This window comes from Urocampus carinirostris, chromosome 1, assembly GCF_059441175.1.
Source record: "Urocampus carinirostris isolate Australia breed hairy pipefish chromosome 1, RoL_Ucar_1.0, whole genome shotgun sequence".
In the NCBI taxonomy this organism is placed as follows: Eukaryota; Metazoa; Chordata; class Actinopteri; order Syngnathiformes; family Syngnathidae; genus Urocampus; species Urocampus carinirostris.
In genome coordinates, this window is record NC_142349.1 from 51,854,305 (window position 1) to 51,868,553 (window position 14,249).

The window sequence follows — 14,249 nt, forward strand, 5'->3', positions numbered from 1 at the left end:
GGTTACATTTATGTTATTTGTGTCTTAAAGGTAAACATTCAGGGTGTTGGAACGGATTAAAACGATTTACATTATTTGTAATGGGAAAAATGATTTCTGTGTTCGAACAAATCGCTTTTCGAACAGGGTTCTGGAACGGATTATGGTGGAGAACCGAGGTTCCACTGTACTACTAAATCTCATTTTCAAGATTTTTGCCACCATAAGTTTCCCCCCTCAACAGTCCTGGTTCCACGAACCCTTGTCTAAAATGCTTATTGAATAAACACCCCCCCGCTTTTTACGCCTCCTTGTATCCTGCATTTGGGTCTGTCCGACATCTCGGTACACAATGTGTTTACGTGAATTGACAGCTTAATATTGTGTAAAGAACAGATGTTGATATATTTTCAAGTGTTTTATTTTTCAGATAATCTCTCAATAACATCACAATCGCAAAAAAAAAAATAAGACATCTCGGTACACAAAAGCATATTTCATTCATCTTTATCCCGATTGACACGGGTATTCTAACATTCATATTGACATGCACAACCCACAATCACAATCTCACAAATTGTACAGAATGAAGACACCCTGCCAGCCAAGTTGTCAATGATATTGAATTCCTTTTTTTAAACACATCCAATCAAGTAGCTGTGCTCGAATTCTAAGTGGTCAAAATCACTGATGTCGAATGTGTTGCAGGATTCCTTATTGTCATAACACAACTGCACAGAAATGCCAAGTTTAAACGTCTTGTTGAACAGAAACGGACAAAAAAGAAATGTAGTTACAAAACTTTAAAGAAAGCAACAACAAGTCAGGCATGTGACCCTGCACAGGCTGAACAGCGTCATAGAGGAATGTGTGAACCTGACGGCAATTTGTGCTATGGGTTTGTCATTAATGGGTTCTTATGAGGCAGCACGGCGGCTGAGTGGTTAGCTCGCCTACGGCGCAGTTTTGGGGTCATGGGTTCAAAACCAGCTACCACTTTAGAGTTTGCATGTTCTCCTTATTCCTGCGTGGGTTTCCTCCCACATTTTAAAAACATGCATGGTAGGTGAATTGTGCCTAGGTATAAATGACTGTGTAAATTATTGTCTCTGTGTGTCCTGCGACTGGCTGGCAACCAGTTCCGGGTGTCCCCTGCCCACAGCCTGAAGACGGCTGGAATGGGCTCCAGCACAACCCGCAGCCCTAGTGAGGAATGGCGATCCAGTAAATGGATGGATGGGTTCTTATGTTTGGAGATTGGGCCAAACGCTTGGGTACAATCACAAATGTAAGAATGTAGAAAGGGCATTTGCATAGCTAGTTTCTAAGTTTTAAATTGCACAACTGAGAAGAAAATACGTAATGTTGAAATAACTTTACTGTGTTGAAGTTTTTAATCCAATGATTTTGTTGTCTCGTCAATGTTGGCTTAATACACATGTAGTAACCCATGTGGAGATAAATTATGACTACAGGTTGCCTGATTCTCAACACAGAACAATGTAAGGAAAAAATCAATTCAATCTTTTTTCTGAAGACTTTTTTGAAGACAAACACAAACAAATGTACATATTTTACAAATCACCTAAAAAAAGATATTCTTTTTTTCAGAGAGCCATGAGGTGACAGCGCAGCCTCTCAAGTTGTAGCTAGGGGCCATATAACTACAGCCAGCGCCGATCATTACAGTACGCTAGAACGGCATAATGTGTAAACCATGGTGGTCCAGCTTACTGCTCTTAACCTGTCCTGGTTTTTCCTCCAGATTTCCCAGGGAGGGGGCAGGGTAAGTGCTTGTGCAGCCCTTCGGTGAAGGCGTCAAGTTGCTATGTGTGTACAAAGAAAGTCAGGGATTAAAAAAAAAAAGGTCCACTATAGAAGTTCCCATTCTTCCTTTTCCTTGGACGACATAACGCTATTCCAATATCGGTCTAATCGGTCTTTTCACCATGCGCAATTCTCAGCTACAACGAGGCGACATCAAAACCAACTCTGTAGTTTTCATTCGTCTTCCCCTTTTCTTCAATCACACTGCATATGTTTACTTTTCTCTATACATTGGACTCCACAAAGGGTCTCTTGGCTTTGACAGGTGACGTGGGGCAAGTCTTTCTGTTGACCGGCAGCGTGCGTGCCAACTTTACGTCGATGTAAGGCAGTTTCTGACTGGCAACTTGGGGACTGTTGCACGGCAACATGTCATAGTAGGGGAGCTGCCTGTCATAGTGTCCGTTGTTGTTGCTGCGGTTGTAATAGGCAATAGAGAAGGCCTGTTGCGACGGGTTCAGCTCGCCGCCTTGTTTTCCGGGGGACGTGACGATAGTGTCCACCGAGGATACGGCCCACGAACGAGAGGGGCTGAGGCCCGGTGAGGACGTTGGCGGAATTTGCTGCTGCACCCTTGAAGACTTGTCATTAAGACCCATGTAGGGCGTATTCCTGGATGACCGAGAGGGCTCCCCAGGATAAGTCCTCCCTCCGACGACGCTCTCTGACTGGGGGGAGGAGTTGAGTACCAGATCGTCAATGTGACCGATCAGTGAAGGTAAGTCTACATGGTGGGTGGAGGTAGATGTCCTGAAATCCGGGCCCCGGTTGGCCGGCTGCCAGCTGGAAGGAAAATAAATGTTGGTACTCTGGGGGTGGATGAATTCTTTTTGAGGAAGGGCAGGAGAGTCTGAGTGAGCACTAAGCGGGTGACGTAGAGCCGCTTGGTGAAGGTAGTGGGGATCCTCAGGTGGAGCTTTTGCCATTTCAGTCACTTCCATCAGGTAGTAGGCAGCTTTAGATTGGTTGCGGCTGCACTGACGCGACTGGCCAAAGCGGCTTATCCCCGCCCCGAAGCCGGATGCCGATTTTGACTGGTAAACCGGGTCAAAATCTGCTCTCTCTTGACGGTACAGTCCTACATGTGCCTGCTGGCTCAAATCAAAAGGATTTGGACACATGCCCTCCCCGAGTTCAGCAAGTTCTTGTGGCAGTTGTGCAAACTGGGAGTAGGTGGAACTTTCCAAAACCGCGCTGGAGTGCACTGCTGAACTGGGTTGACCCGTTCTGACAAGCTGGACTTTGGCCGGTTGCATCCACTGGTTTGGGTTCTGAAAAGACCTGGACGCATGATGCTGTATTGCATGGTTCTGGTCAGCATGGTGTGAGGATAAGAACTTGCGTTCCAAATTGGGGCTGGTGGGCTGCAGAAGCTGCTGTGGTGAGGTCGGAGAACCGAAACGGAGATAAGACGAGGGTGAAGGATGAGAGGGTGAAGAAGACGGCAAATGGGTGGGGCTTGACTCGGGAGAATACGCGTTATGAGTCGGGGAGAGGGATGGCGCCGCCTGCGCTCCTGGACGGCCGTAGACGGAATCTCCTTTCCACTGATTTATGTCTTCTTCGTTGTCGTGGTCAAAGGCCTCATTGGCGTGAACCTGCAGGTATTCCGAATCAGCGACCTTTGCTCCATTTGGCGCGTTTCCTCGACTAACGTTCTGCGCCGAGGGAGCGTAAGAGTCTTGCTGACGGCACTCTTCCTTGACCCGTGACAGCAGCCGTTGAATCTCCCGGTTTGAGGGACACAGACGGCTGGCTTCCAGCAGATCTTCCAAGGCTGCGTAAAACTGCCTACAATTTGGAGAAATGGTGGAGTGTTGAAAACATAAAAGACAGTTGACATTTTCCCCTCGTTTCCATACGACTAATGTTGGGACTATTGCGTTACTTAGGTACGCAGTTCCCGAAACGCAGTTACTTTTCTCAAAAACGAGAACTCTAACATGTACCTAGTTCGATTTTGTACAGGGTTTCTACAACTTTTTCATTCAATGTGTCAATGGGCTGCTATAAACTGACATGAATTCTGCCATTCTACTTTGACAATGCACGAGTAACTTTATAAACATGGAAAGGGATCTATCTATAGGTCTTAGGTAATAATTAAGTTCAATACGGAAGACAAAAAAAAAGATGAAAGTAATGTACATATTAAAAAGATATATGAGAACAGTAAAATAGTTTTATCTTGTGGAAAATACAATTTGACCTCTACCTCACACAGACCATAGCTCTGGCCAATTAAAAAGAGTTTGAGCACCCTGGTCTAGAGGGAGGTGACATAATGGTCCGCCATCTTGTTGATGAGCCAAATTTCGATGTATTTTAATGATATTGATTGTTCCAATACAGAGTTCTCTCAATCTTTGGGACTGCAGATTTTTTGGGTTTACTTGTTTTAAATGATATATTTTCTGTTTTTTCAGACGATCTGTGTCTAAATTAGTTAAAATATAATTGTAAATAGTTATTATTTTGTATTTTATTATATAATTAATGCACTGAATAGGACATATTTTTATTTTACTGTTTTGCATTAACAGGGATTTTTTGTTGTTTTTCGATCCGTTCAGTGTGTAAAAAGCTAGAACTGTTTTGTATTTTACATTTTATTATAGACCTGTGAATATTTTAATTGAAATATCCTGGATTTTTCAGTGATCAACTGCAAAACATATGAAATTACATATTAATAAATGATTTGGTGCATAATGTTTTATCCTTATGGATAATGTATCATTAAAACAACAAAAAAATCCGAAGAGCTGTTTTGGAGCCGGAAGTGGCAGTTTTATAAATAGAGCTGTCCTTTGGAGCGCAACAAGTTGGGGATGGTGACACTTCACATGACAACAAGGTAAAGTGTTGGTGTCATTTTCATTGACTATTTTTTCAAATTATTTTCATTTATTGTGTGGTCTATAGAGTCAGAATGCCAATAAACATGCCATTGCCATTCATACAGGAACAACAAACTAACTCAATCCATAGGGCAAACGAGAGTACAGATTTTACAGAAGAAGTGTGCTAAATTTTGGTGCAATATACCTTGCTTGGTGAAAAAAAATGTCTTGGGCAGATCAAGTAAATCTTAGCGTATTCTGACGCCAAAATGGATATGTAGTTTGAGTTTGCATGAGGCAGCAGGAAGTGGTTTGGAGGAGGATGTTATGAAGAGGGTGGGTGAAATGGTGCAACACCATGGGTTTGATGAACAGAGTGTTCAAATGTACAGATGTAAAGCGAAGATTGTATAAAAGTGTGGTGGTACCACCAGTGGTGTATGGCTCAAAGTCGTGGGGTTTGAGAGTAAATGAGCATAATACGTTAAATGTCTTTGAAATGGGATGTTTGCGTAGTATGTGTGGAATGACACTATTGGATAGGTTAAGGAATGAGGAATTAAGGAAAATAACTTATGGAAAGAATGGATGGAGGCCATTTGACAGAGTATGTAGTGCAGAAGTAGTAGGAAATAAAATGAGAGGAAGACCCATAAATGGTGGATGGATAGAGTGAAAAATGCTCAGGATGTGTGGTCGGATAAATAAATGGATGCAAGAGTGTGTGCAAGGGATAGATGTGAATGGTGAAGGATAGGTAAGAATGAGGGATATCAATGCATATGATACAGAGGGGGTAAACCGGTGTATGCTGTCGGGCCTCTCTGTTAATGAAGGGTTGCATGTCACAGCAACTGTTGTGCTGTGGCTTCAAACTATCATTTTGAGATCCCTGTTATAATAGGAATCAGTATGAAGGGGTTACCTTCGACTCCGTTTTGCACGTGCTCTGGCATAAAAGGCCTCATACGATTTGGCTTTTAGCTCCAAAGCCCTGGTGGCAAACTCCTCGGCGAGGCCAAAATCCTGAAAGCGAAAATTCAACAGGTTTATAAACGAGACATTGAAAAAGTGTGCTCGTGTGTTGACGGCAGAGCGAGATAAAGAGCCACTCACGTTCATCTTGCGGCGACAACGCGAGAGGTTGAGGAGCACACACACTCTTAACTGTCGGAATGTCTTCAGCTTGTCGGTTGGAAACTTCTGGAGTGCCGACTGATAAGAATCAGCAGCTTCTCTCACGTTACCTTGCTACATTCGCACATTTACAGACATGTATTGATTTTAGACTTCAGTTTGTCATTTATGTGTTTATGTGTTACCTTGTACAACTTGTCTCCTTCTTGGACTAATTTACTGATAAGAACAATTAAAATATCTGGTTTGGATGTAGCCATGGCCCAGGTAGCGGGTCCTAAAAACAATGGAAACAAAAGATGTAGACATTACTCCATTCAAAACCATGGAGACAACCAAATAAAAGATAAAAAAATGTCAGTTCATGCACACAGAATTGCTTCTCTTTCGATGTTATCTACTGTAAATGTATAATAGGGCTCTACAGTGGCCCGTCTACATACAAGCTAGTCAAGATACGAGTAATTTCAGATGTGAGATGTCTCTCGAGCAAAAATCTTGCGGACAAGTTATGAGAAACTCCAGCTACCATAGGAAACCACTCACTGCCAGCATTATCTTGTTCCAGAAGATCATGTCAATAAAAATGAAGTAGAAAATAAAAGACATTATGAGTGTGACGTTCGTGTAAGTGACCTAGCGAAGATGTACTATTGGGCATCGTCTACGATTTGCCATCAAATTTACTGTGTATAACAAAAGTAAACCCCACCCAAGAACTTTATGTCAGATTGCCACATTTCAGGGCAGCACGGAGGCGCAGTAGTTAGCGCATCTGTGGTACAGTTCCGAGATCATGAGATCGAACCTCCTGTGTGGAGTTTGCATGTTCTTCCCGTGATTGCGTGGGCTTTCTCCGGGTATTCCGGTTTCCTCCTACATCCCGAAAACATGCATGTCAGGTTAATTGGCCGGTCCAAATGGTCCCTAGGTGTGAATGAGCAAGTGAGTTTTCTGTCTCTGTGTGCCCTGCGACTGGCTGGCAACCAGTTCAGGGTGTCCCCTGCCCACTGCCCGAAGATAGCTGGGATGGGCTCCAGCGACCCTACTGAGGATAAGCGGTGCAGATAATAGATGGATGGATGCCATATTTCAGGCTTCAAACTAAAAGTAAAAATTGAAAATGTTTTCTAAGAACACGTGAGACATAATCCTGAAGTGGAACCAAATTATGTCAACGGTTTATTATATTTACGACAAAAAAAACAAAAAACAAAAAAAACAGGTGTTTCAAAAATATTGTACCCGTTTTCTCAGCTCAGCCAACTGACTCCAGAAGTGTCCTGATAACTTCAGAATTATTCAATGTCCACCTAAATGACTAACAATTAAACAGTAAAAAAAGAAAAGAAATAAAAAACGAATAAAAAAAGTGTTTGTTCATTTAAATTAACAGTAACTATAATTTTGGGATACACAGTAAGTGCCAAAGTACCATCAACAGTTTATCGTGCTACCGCACTTCTCACCAACAATGCATACACTTTTGTTATGTTAGTAACTGCCGAGTTCCTCCATGGTGAGTGTTCATAATAAACTCACATTTTATTCCGTTAATATTATCTTCAAGGTTCTTATTCATGGCCAAATTCAAGTACAAGTGAGGATTTATCAAAACCAATTTTCTAATTTCTCCAATACCAATAAATTAAAGAATCCGATTTGAATCATGTATTTTGAAGAGACAGAAATATATTTGCGATGTACATATGCGATTTTTAATCATACATGTGCCTTTATCAAGACATATGATTTTTCGATCTTGAGTAAATTGTGAATATATTTGATTTTATTTGATTTTGAGACAAATCTCTCCCCATATAAAGTCGGTGTAGGGTAAAAAGGATGGTAATGTGTATCTTACATTTTCAGTTGCAGGAACGCTACCTTAATTTTTTTAAATGGCCCATTATAAATGTCCATAATTGATACGTAGTCCTTGCACTAATCTACATTCCATAGTGCCCTGTTTAGGTGTAGCATGCACCTGTTTTCTTGGGCGCGACCTGTAGGGGGCGATGGCGCTTTATAGGAAGTTGCCGTACGAACAAATGCCAGTTGCCGTTAATCACAAAGAAAAAATAAATACAATGGCTTAGCCAAGCCACCGGAGAGCAGTGTCAGCATCATTTATAAGCAGACTTTAGAACATTTCAAGCATTTACAAGCACTTCACCCAGAATTAAAGGTCTTTTCATTCCTTGAAGATGTGACATTGAAAGATTTTCAAAGATTTCAAGCACCTGTAGGAACCCTGCATCTTCTTACCGTACTTTCATGTTCAATTACTTGTTCAATGTGTGTTTGGTGATCAGCAAGATATGTTATAGAGCTAACAGAGGTTTCCCTGGGTGGTTTTGGGAGACAGGGAACAAATTAATTGAATTTCAGTTATTTGTCACAGGGAAATTTTAAACAAGATACAATGAATTATAGATCCGAGCTCTATTCAGGAACAAATTAATCTCGTATGTAGAGGGGCCACTGTAGTTAGTTGCAACACTTGTGAATACATAAAAAAACGGAATTACCAATCTTGGCTCCTTTTTTAAGTAGAGCGATGACAGCAGAGGTGTTTCTGCATCCCACCGCTCGATCTAGCGGTCGCATCCCGCTGGAGTCCACGTGCTCAACAGAGGCTCCGTGATCAACCAGATGCTTCACCTGATGGGGGATGCAAACATGAGTAAGCTGCATTGTTATAATCCTGTCCTACAAGGTTTTACTGACCACTTCCGGATCACCGCAGAACGCAGCCAGATCTAAAGGGGTCCGACCACTGCGGTCGCTGTGTGTAGTTGCTGAACCTCTCACCACCAGCTCTTTGACCAATGAGAGCTGACCTTTCAGACATGCCCAGCTCAGAGCAGTTAGGCCTTCCTTGTCAGCCTGATCTAAGAATGCACCTGAAAGCAAACAGATGATATAAATCATCCATCCATCCATTATCTGCACCGCTTATCCTCGGTCGGGTCGCAGGGGTGCTGGAGCCCATCCCAGTCATCTTCGGGCAGTGGGCAGGGGACACCCTGAACTGTTGCCAGCCAGTCGCAGGGCACACAGGGACAGACAATTCGCTCGCTCATTTACACCTAGGGACAATTTGGACCGGCCAATTAACCTGACATGCACGTTTTTGGAATGTGGGAGGAAACCGGAGTGCCCGGAGGAAACCCACGCAAGCACGGGGAGAAACTCCACACAGGAAGCTTGGTAGCTGGATTTGAACCCATGAACCCAGAACTGTGCTGCACACGTGCTAACCACCACGCCGCCGTGCTGCCCTGATATAAATCAAATTAACTGTATTAGTAGAGCACTTTTTAGGCAATAAAACGCCACTCAAAGTGCTGTATAAAAACATAGGAAAACTAAATCCCCTCCTTTATCCCCCACACACACACCTAATACACAGGCATAAACAATGCATAAAATACAATGGAATAAAATATTTAGTAATGGGCTGCAGTAGCTCAGGAGGTAAAGCACTAATTTCTGGCTCCTTTAAATGTGGAAGTGTCCTTGGGCAAGACACTGAACCCCAAGGAGCAAGGATGAGTACACGGGGATCACATACCTGTCAACTTCTACATTTTTGGATTATTTCAAATTGTGCAGTCTGTATAATTGTAACAGGAGAATAGTTACAAAAAAACAATCACGTCTTGCCCATTTTGGCTCTAATCCGGATTTTCTCGGTCAGTGGCAGCAAACAACAACGTCATCATTGACGCGGTATTCTATATAGTCTTTCTTGCTGTGAGTAAATAGCAGTGTGTTGTGATTGTAACATTTATTAGAGATAGGATCAGGCCTAAAAAACTCCAGCCAGACCCAACTCAACAATCACAATCATTGAGTTTTAAATTTTATTACCAGTACTGTATATCACTTCACCTGATATTTTTACACTGCAAAACGGCGCTCTATGCCTGCATTGATCATTTCAACCTTGCCCTGTTGTCTGGGGACATTTTCCCATGTGGAAAGAGGAAGTTAAGCGGCGTATTGTTTTCCTCCCGAGTTGGAGTTGTTTACCGCTAAAGTGACATTGAGGATGAATACTAATTGGATTTAGTGATTTGGAGTGAAGCTGATAGAATGGTAAGCATTTTCTTATGGTAGAGTTCTCATCTCATCTCATTAGCTACACCGCTTATCCTCAGTAGGGTCGCGGGGTGCTGGAGCCCATCCCAGCAATCATCGGGCAGTGGACAGGGGACACCCTGAACTGGTTGCCAGCCAATCGCAGGGCACACAGGGACAGAAAACGTACTCGTTCATTCACACCTAGGGACAATTTGGACCGGCCAATTTACCTGACATGCATGTTTTTGGAATGTGGGAGGAAACCGGAGTGTCCGGAGGAAAGTTATCTGAATAAATATGCTAGGTTGTTACTGAAATTAACTGGCATGTAACATTTCTATACCGTACAAACTTATTCAGCCTGTTCTCTATTTTATTTAAAATGCTTTTCTAGATGACATGTATCTTTTTGGTGTTTTGGGTGACTTAACTCCGAGTGTGATTTATCCATGTTTTTTCATTTTCAATCTAGCATTTTTTGACTGGTGCGACCTCTACTCCACAGACACTTATAGTCCCTTACTGCACACTTAAAATTAAAGTTACTGTAACTTTAAATGAACTCATACACAAAAAGATTTACAGCACAATTTTTTCTTAGTTGCTTTTTTTGCCAGTTCTTTGCATGCGATAATTGGACGAATTGATGTCGACAATGAGCAGTCACGATCGATGAGCAGTCACTAGTGGTAGCCTTTGGGACTGCTCGTGAACTGTATTTTCTTTTGTATAGTGAGCAAGATTTTTGTGACAAATGAAACTCGTATACCAGAATTCTCGTGTTAAGAGATGCTAGGATAAAGAGGTACCACTCTATTTGTATAAATAGGTTAGAAGTGAAGTCTTTGGTTTTGTTGTTTTGTTTAATGGTCTGTTGTGCTAAGCTGAGTTTGTCTTTACCGTGATCTAAGAGCAATTTGGCTGTGGTCATGTGACCTTCCGAGGCTGCCGTCATCAAAGCAGTGCGGCCATGCCCGTCCACCGTGTTGACCTGCGCCCCGTGATTTAATAAAAACTCCACAACCTAAGAGGATACAGCATAATAATTAGACAGACGCTAACAGTCACAAACACCTGTTTATGTCGTGTGATATTCATCTCTACCTGCCAGTGTCCCCGTCGGACCGCACAGAACAATGGTAAGACATTCCGTCTGCTGCCTTGCTCCAGAGCAGCACCTTGATCCAACAACAGCTTGCAAATTGACAACCTACCACCCCCCGCAGCAGCTGTCAGGGCTATGGAAACATGTGAGAATCGATATAAAAAACATTCAATTCAATGTCATCCTGTATGGAAAAACAAACAAATTTTGGTGAATGCAAAGCAATACATCAGCACAAAATAAAAATCGTATATGCATTCAAACAAGCAAATATGTATACTGTATTTTATTAATAATAAATCATTTTTGCACCAAATGCAATATTGCACAACCGTTACGATACCAACGTTATCACGACAACCCTGTATGTAACATCCCACATGCCGACATTTCTTGTGTAAATACCATGTAAATTATAACTATAGCCTTATCCCCCTTGTCTTATAACATTATCTTCTCTGTTCCTTTATCTTCTTGCTCATACCTCACTATGAATGTGTAAAACTGGAGTGTCATGCCCAATTTCGTTGTCACAATATGTTAGCCCATTTGTAGCAATGACAATAAAGGTATATTCTATTCTATTCTATTCTATTCTATTTTTCTTCACAAAGATTTTAGGCAAAAATGTTGTCCTCCAGTTCCTGCACAGTTTTGCAATGGGGTGGATAGGTTCTTCCCCTTGCATGCACCTTACCGTTTTCCTAAAATACAAACTTATTACCAACTTTCTCTCGGTCCAATTTGGATCTTTATGTTACGTCTTTGCGACATGTTTGTCCTTGTGTGTTAGTGTTAATCTTTTTTTATCTAATTCTGGACATTTACATTTTCAAATGTTGCCTTTTTAAAAAATGTATTATTGTCTTTGTTTGATGCCATGGTCTACATCACCGACCCAAAACCTGACATTGTCTGTAGCTTCACCTCAGTTTTACCGCATCTCATTTCTGTACTTTTGAACAGTTTGAGCGTTGAGATCTACTATTCGTGTCACGGTTGCCATTGCGCCCAATTGGCCCCGCCCGTTTGGTGCCAACTGCTCGTCGTTGACGGATTGGCTTCCCTTCTATTTAGGATCAGTGCTCTCACTATCCCTTTGTCAGTCCGTCAACGAACTTCTGCCCCGCAAGACGTGGGTTTCGCCTCGGTCCTGTTCCTGTTGGTATTTCCTGTCCAGTATTGTTCCCGCTGATTTTGTCCTGTTTAATTTTGGTTTCCAGTTTTGTTTCTGTCTATTTTTGTCCTGTTTATTACTTTCTACAGATTTCGTTCCTGTTTAGTGTATCCTGTTGATCTTCGATATCCTGTTTTTTATGATCTAACGTGTCTGTCCCGTCCTGTCCGATATCGACCCCGTCTGTCCAAAATCAACTCGGGCAATTGGTGTCGATCTTGTCTGCCTCTGGCTTCCTATCATTTCACGCCAGACTGCTGCCTAACATGCATGACCCCCCATTTCCCGTAAAATAAAAGGCTTGTGTGAGTAACGTCACGCGTTTGGGTCCTGATTCTGTTCTGGTTCATGACAATTCGACCACACTGTTAACAGCAGTTTTATGAAAATATAAAGTCCCAAGTGTGTTTTCAAGTTACAAACAAGAACAAAATTACAAATTTACAGTACAGTATTGATAGGGTGGATTTGATTTTGTAAAGTGTGGGCATTAAACTTGAGTAAAACATTAAACTCCACAGACAGTATACACATCGAAGGAAAGAGTAGTGAAATGAAAACAAAAAGATTGATCAAAAAATGAATAACAGCAAAGTCCCTTTAAACCGGTGTTAAATGGAGCCGATTGATTAAAATCTTGGCTGTGAATGTTCTCATCAGTAAAGCTGCTGAATATAATAATAAAATGTAATCATGCTAGCATAAATAAAAAAGGCAGGGACAAAATAGACACACATTTATTCAATTTTGGCATTCTAAATTGAAAATTCAACTTGATTAGATATCCGAGTGGGCTGACAATTTAGGTCTATTTAGATAGAATTGCTCAAATTAGCCATGCTGCAGTATGAATTGTTGATAACCGTGGGAATATTGGTAGGCACCAATAGGCAAAACTACTGTCTGTGTGAGGAGTTGACCGGGGACATTAAAGGTAACACCCATTCCTAAAGACAGTATGTTGTGAGATGCCGATGAGCTTGGATCAATGATTGAAGCAGCATGAAAAGATGATCCCCTGTCGTGACCCTTGGTCACTCAGACAGTGTATAGAACACGGTTACAATAACCGGTGCAAACAATAACACAATATCAAAAAACACAAATCAATTTTAAAATTGCTTCAATGCTGACACATTTTGTTGTATTGCACAATCTTTCATACCTGTCTCACCCCACAGACCATCAGGTGTGTTGATACCAGGTCTATCTTCCTCTTTATCATCTTCCTCTGGCGGGTCCAGCAGATATGATACAATCTACAAAAAAAAACCCTAATAATGTTGATTTTGTGAAATATATTCATAACTTCATTACCACATATGACTGCATAGATTGCCATGGTTTATCCAAAACCCCTAAAATGACACGTACCAATCAATGATAGCATAACAGTGCTAATGATTGGCATGCAATGGTTTAGTAGTAATAAGAGCAATATTAATTTGGTGGGATATTGTGTAAAGATCTCACCTTGTACGCTATTTAAGACCAGCCCTACTGGAAATTCCAGTCAAGTCGGGCACAAAATGTCAATAATTAAGTTTGGTTTTCAGCCGGGCCGGGTTTCTCTTTTGATTCCCGAGGTGTGAATGAGTGCCGCTGCTTGTTTACGGCAGAGACAAAACTTTATTGAAATCCAGTTATATGTGATGCCATGTTGGCTATTCCATGAGTTTATAAATAAACAAGTGTTCATCTTCATCCTTATCATTGTTTTGTTTCGATTGTTTTGCGCAAAGGTTTCTGTGTTGCTTTCGCAGACTGGGTGCACACTCGCAAACGGCACTGGAGGGGCGGAGTCTACCAAATTCACTCTACCCCCTCTGGATTTATCGTAAGTCAAATATGAAAAATTGGGTTTGCTTTGTGCTTAGTCCCTTAAATTACAACATCCATTGCTGCCTGGTCATTCTGGAACGAGGATTACCTCATGTGCGGTCCCTTCTCAAGGTTTCTTCATTTTCCTCATGCTGAGGTGTTGAGATCAGGGGATGGTGTAATAGTTTGCAGTATGTAAAAGTCATTGGTATGTGCAGCCCTTTGAGACTTCTTGTGATTAAGGGCTATACACTTGACTTAACTATGCAAA

The 14,249-nt window shown here is 41.7% G+C and overlaps 1 protein-coding gene across 5 annotated transcripts in view; it reads right to left on the bottom strand.

Annotated features, from left to right (window-relative positions):
- Positions 1-390: 390 nt before the first annotated feature.
- Positions 391-14,249, bottom strand: part of tanc2a (tetratricopeptide repeat, ankyrin repeat and coiled-coil containing 2a) — a 58,129-nt gene continuing 44,270 nt past the window's right edge. For 4 of the 5 annotated variants that reach the window (XM_088344786.1, XM_088344794.1, XM_088344777.1 and 1 more), the window contains 9 exons: positions 13,323-13,416; positions 10,980-11,113; positions 10,776-10,899; positions 8,517-8,692; positions 8,318-8,450; positions 5,972-6,063; positions 5,766-5,900; positions 5,575-5,675; positions 391-3,597 (listed from right to left, as the gene is read on the bottom strand). In XM_088344786.1, the coding sequence (XP_088200912.1) occupies positions 2,031-3,597; positions 5,575-5,675; positions 5,766-5,900; positions 5,972-6,063; positions 8,318-8,450; positions 8,517-8,692; positions 10,776-10,899; positions 10,980-11,113; positions 13,323-13,416 (2,556 nt within the window). In that variant the 3' untranslated portion in view covers positions 391-2,030. The remainder of the gene's footprint in view (positions 3,598-5,574; positions 5,676-5,765; positions 5,901-5,971; positions 6,064-8,317; positions 8,451-8,516; positions 8,693-10,775; positions 10,900-10,979; positions 11,114-13,322; positions 13,417-14,249) is intronic. The other variant, XM_088344767.1, reaches the window with a different exon arrangement.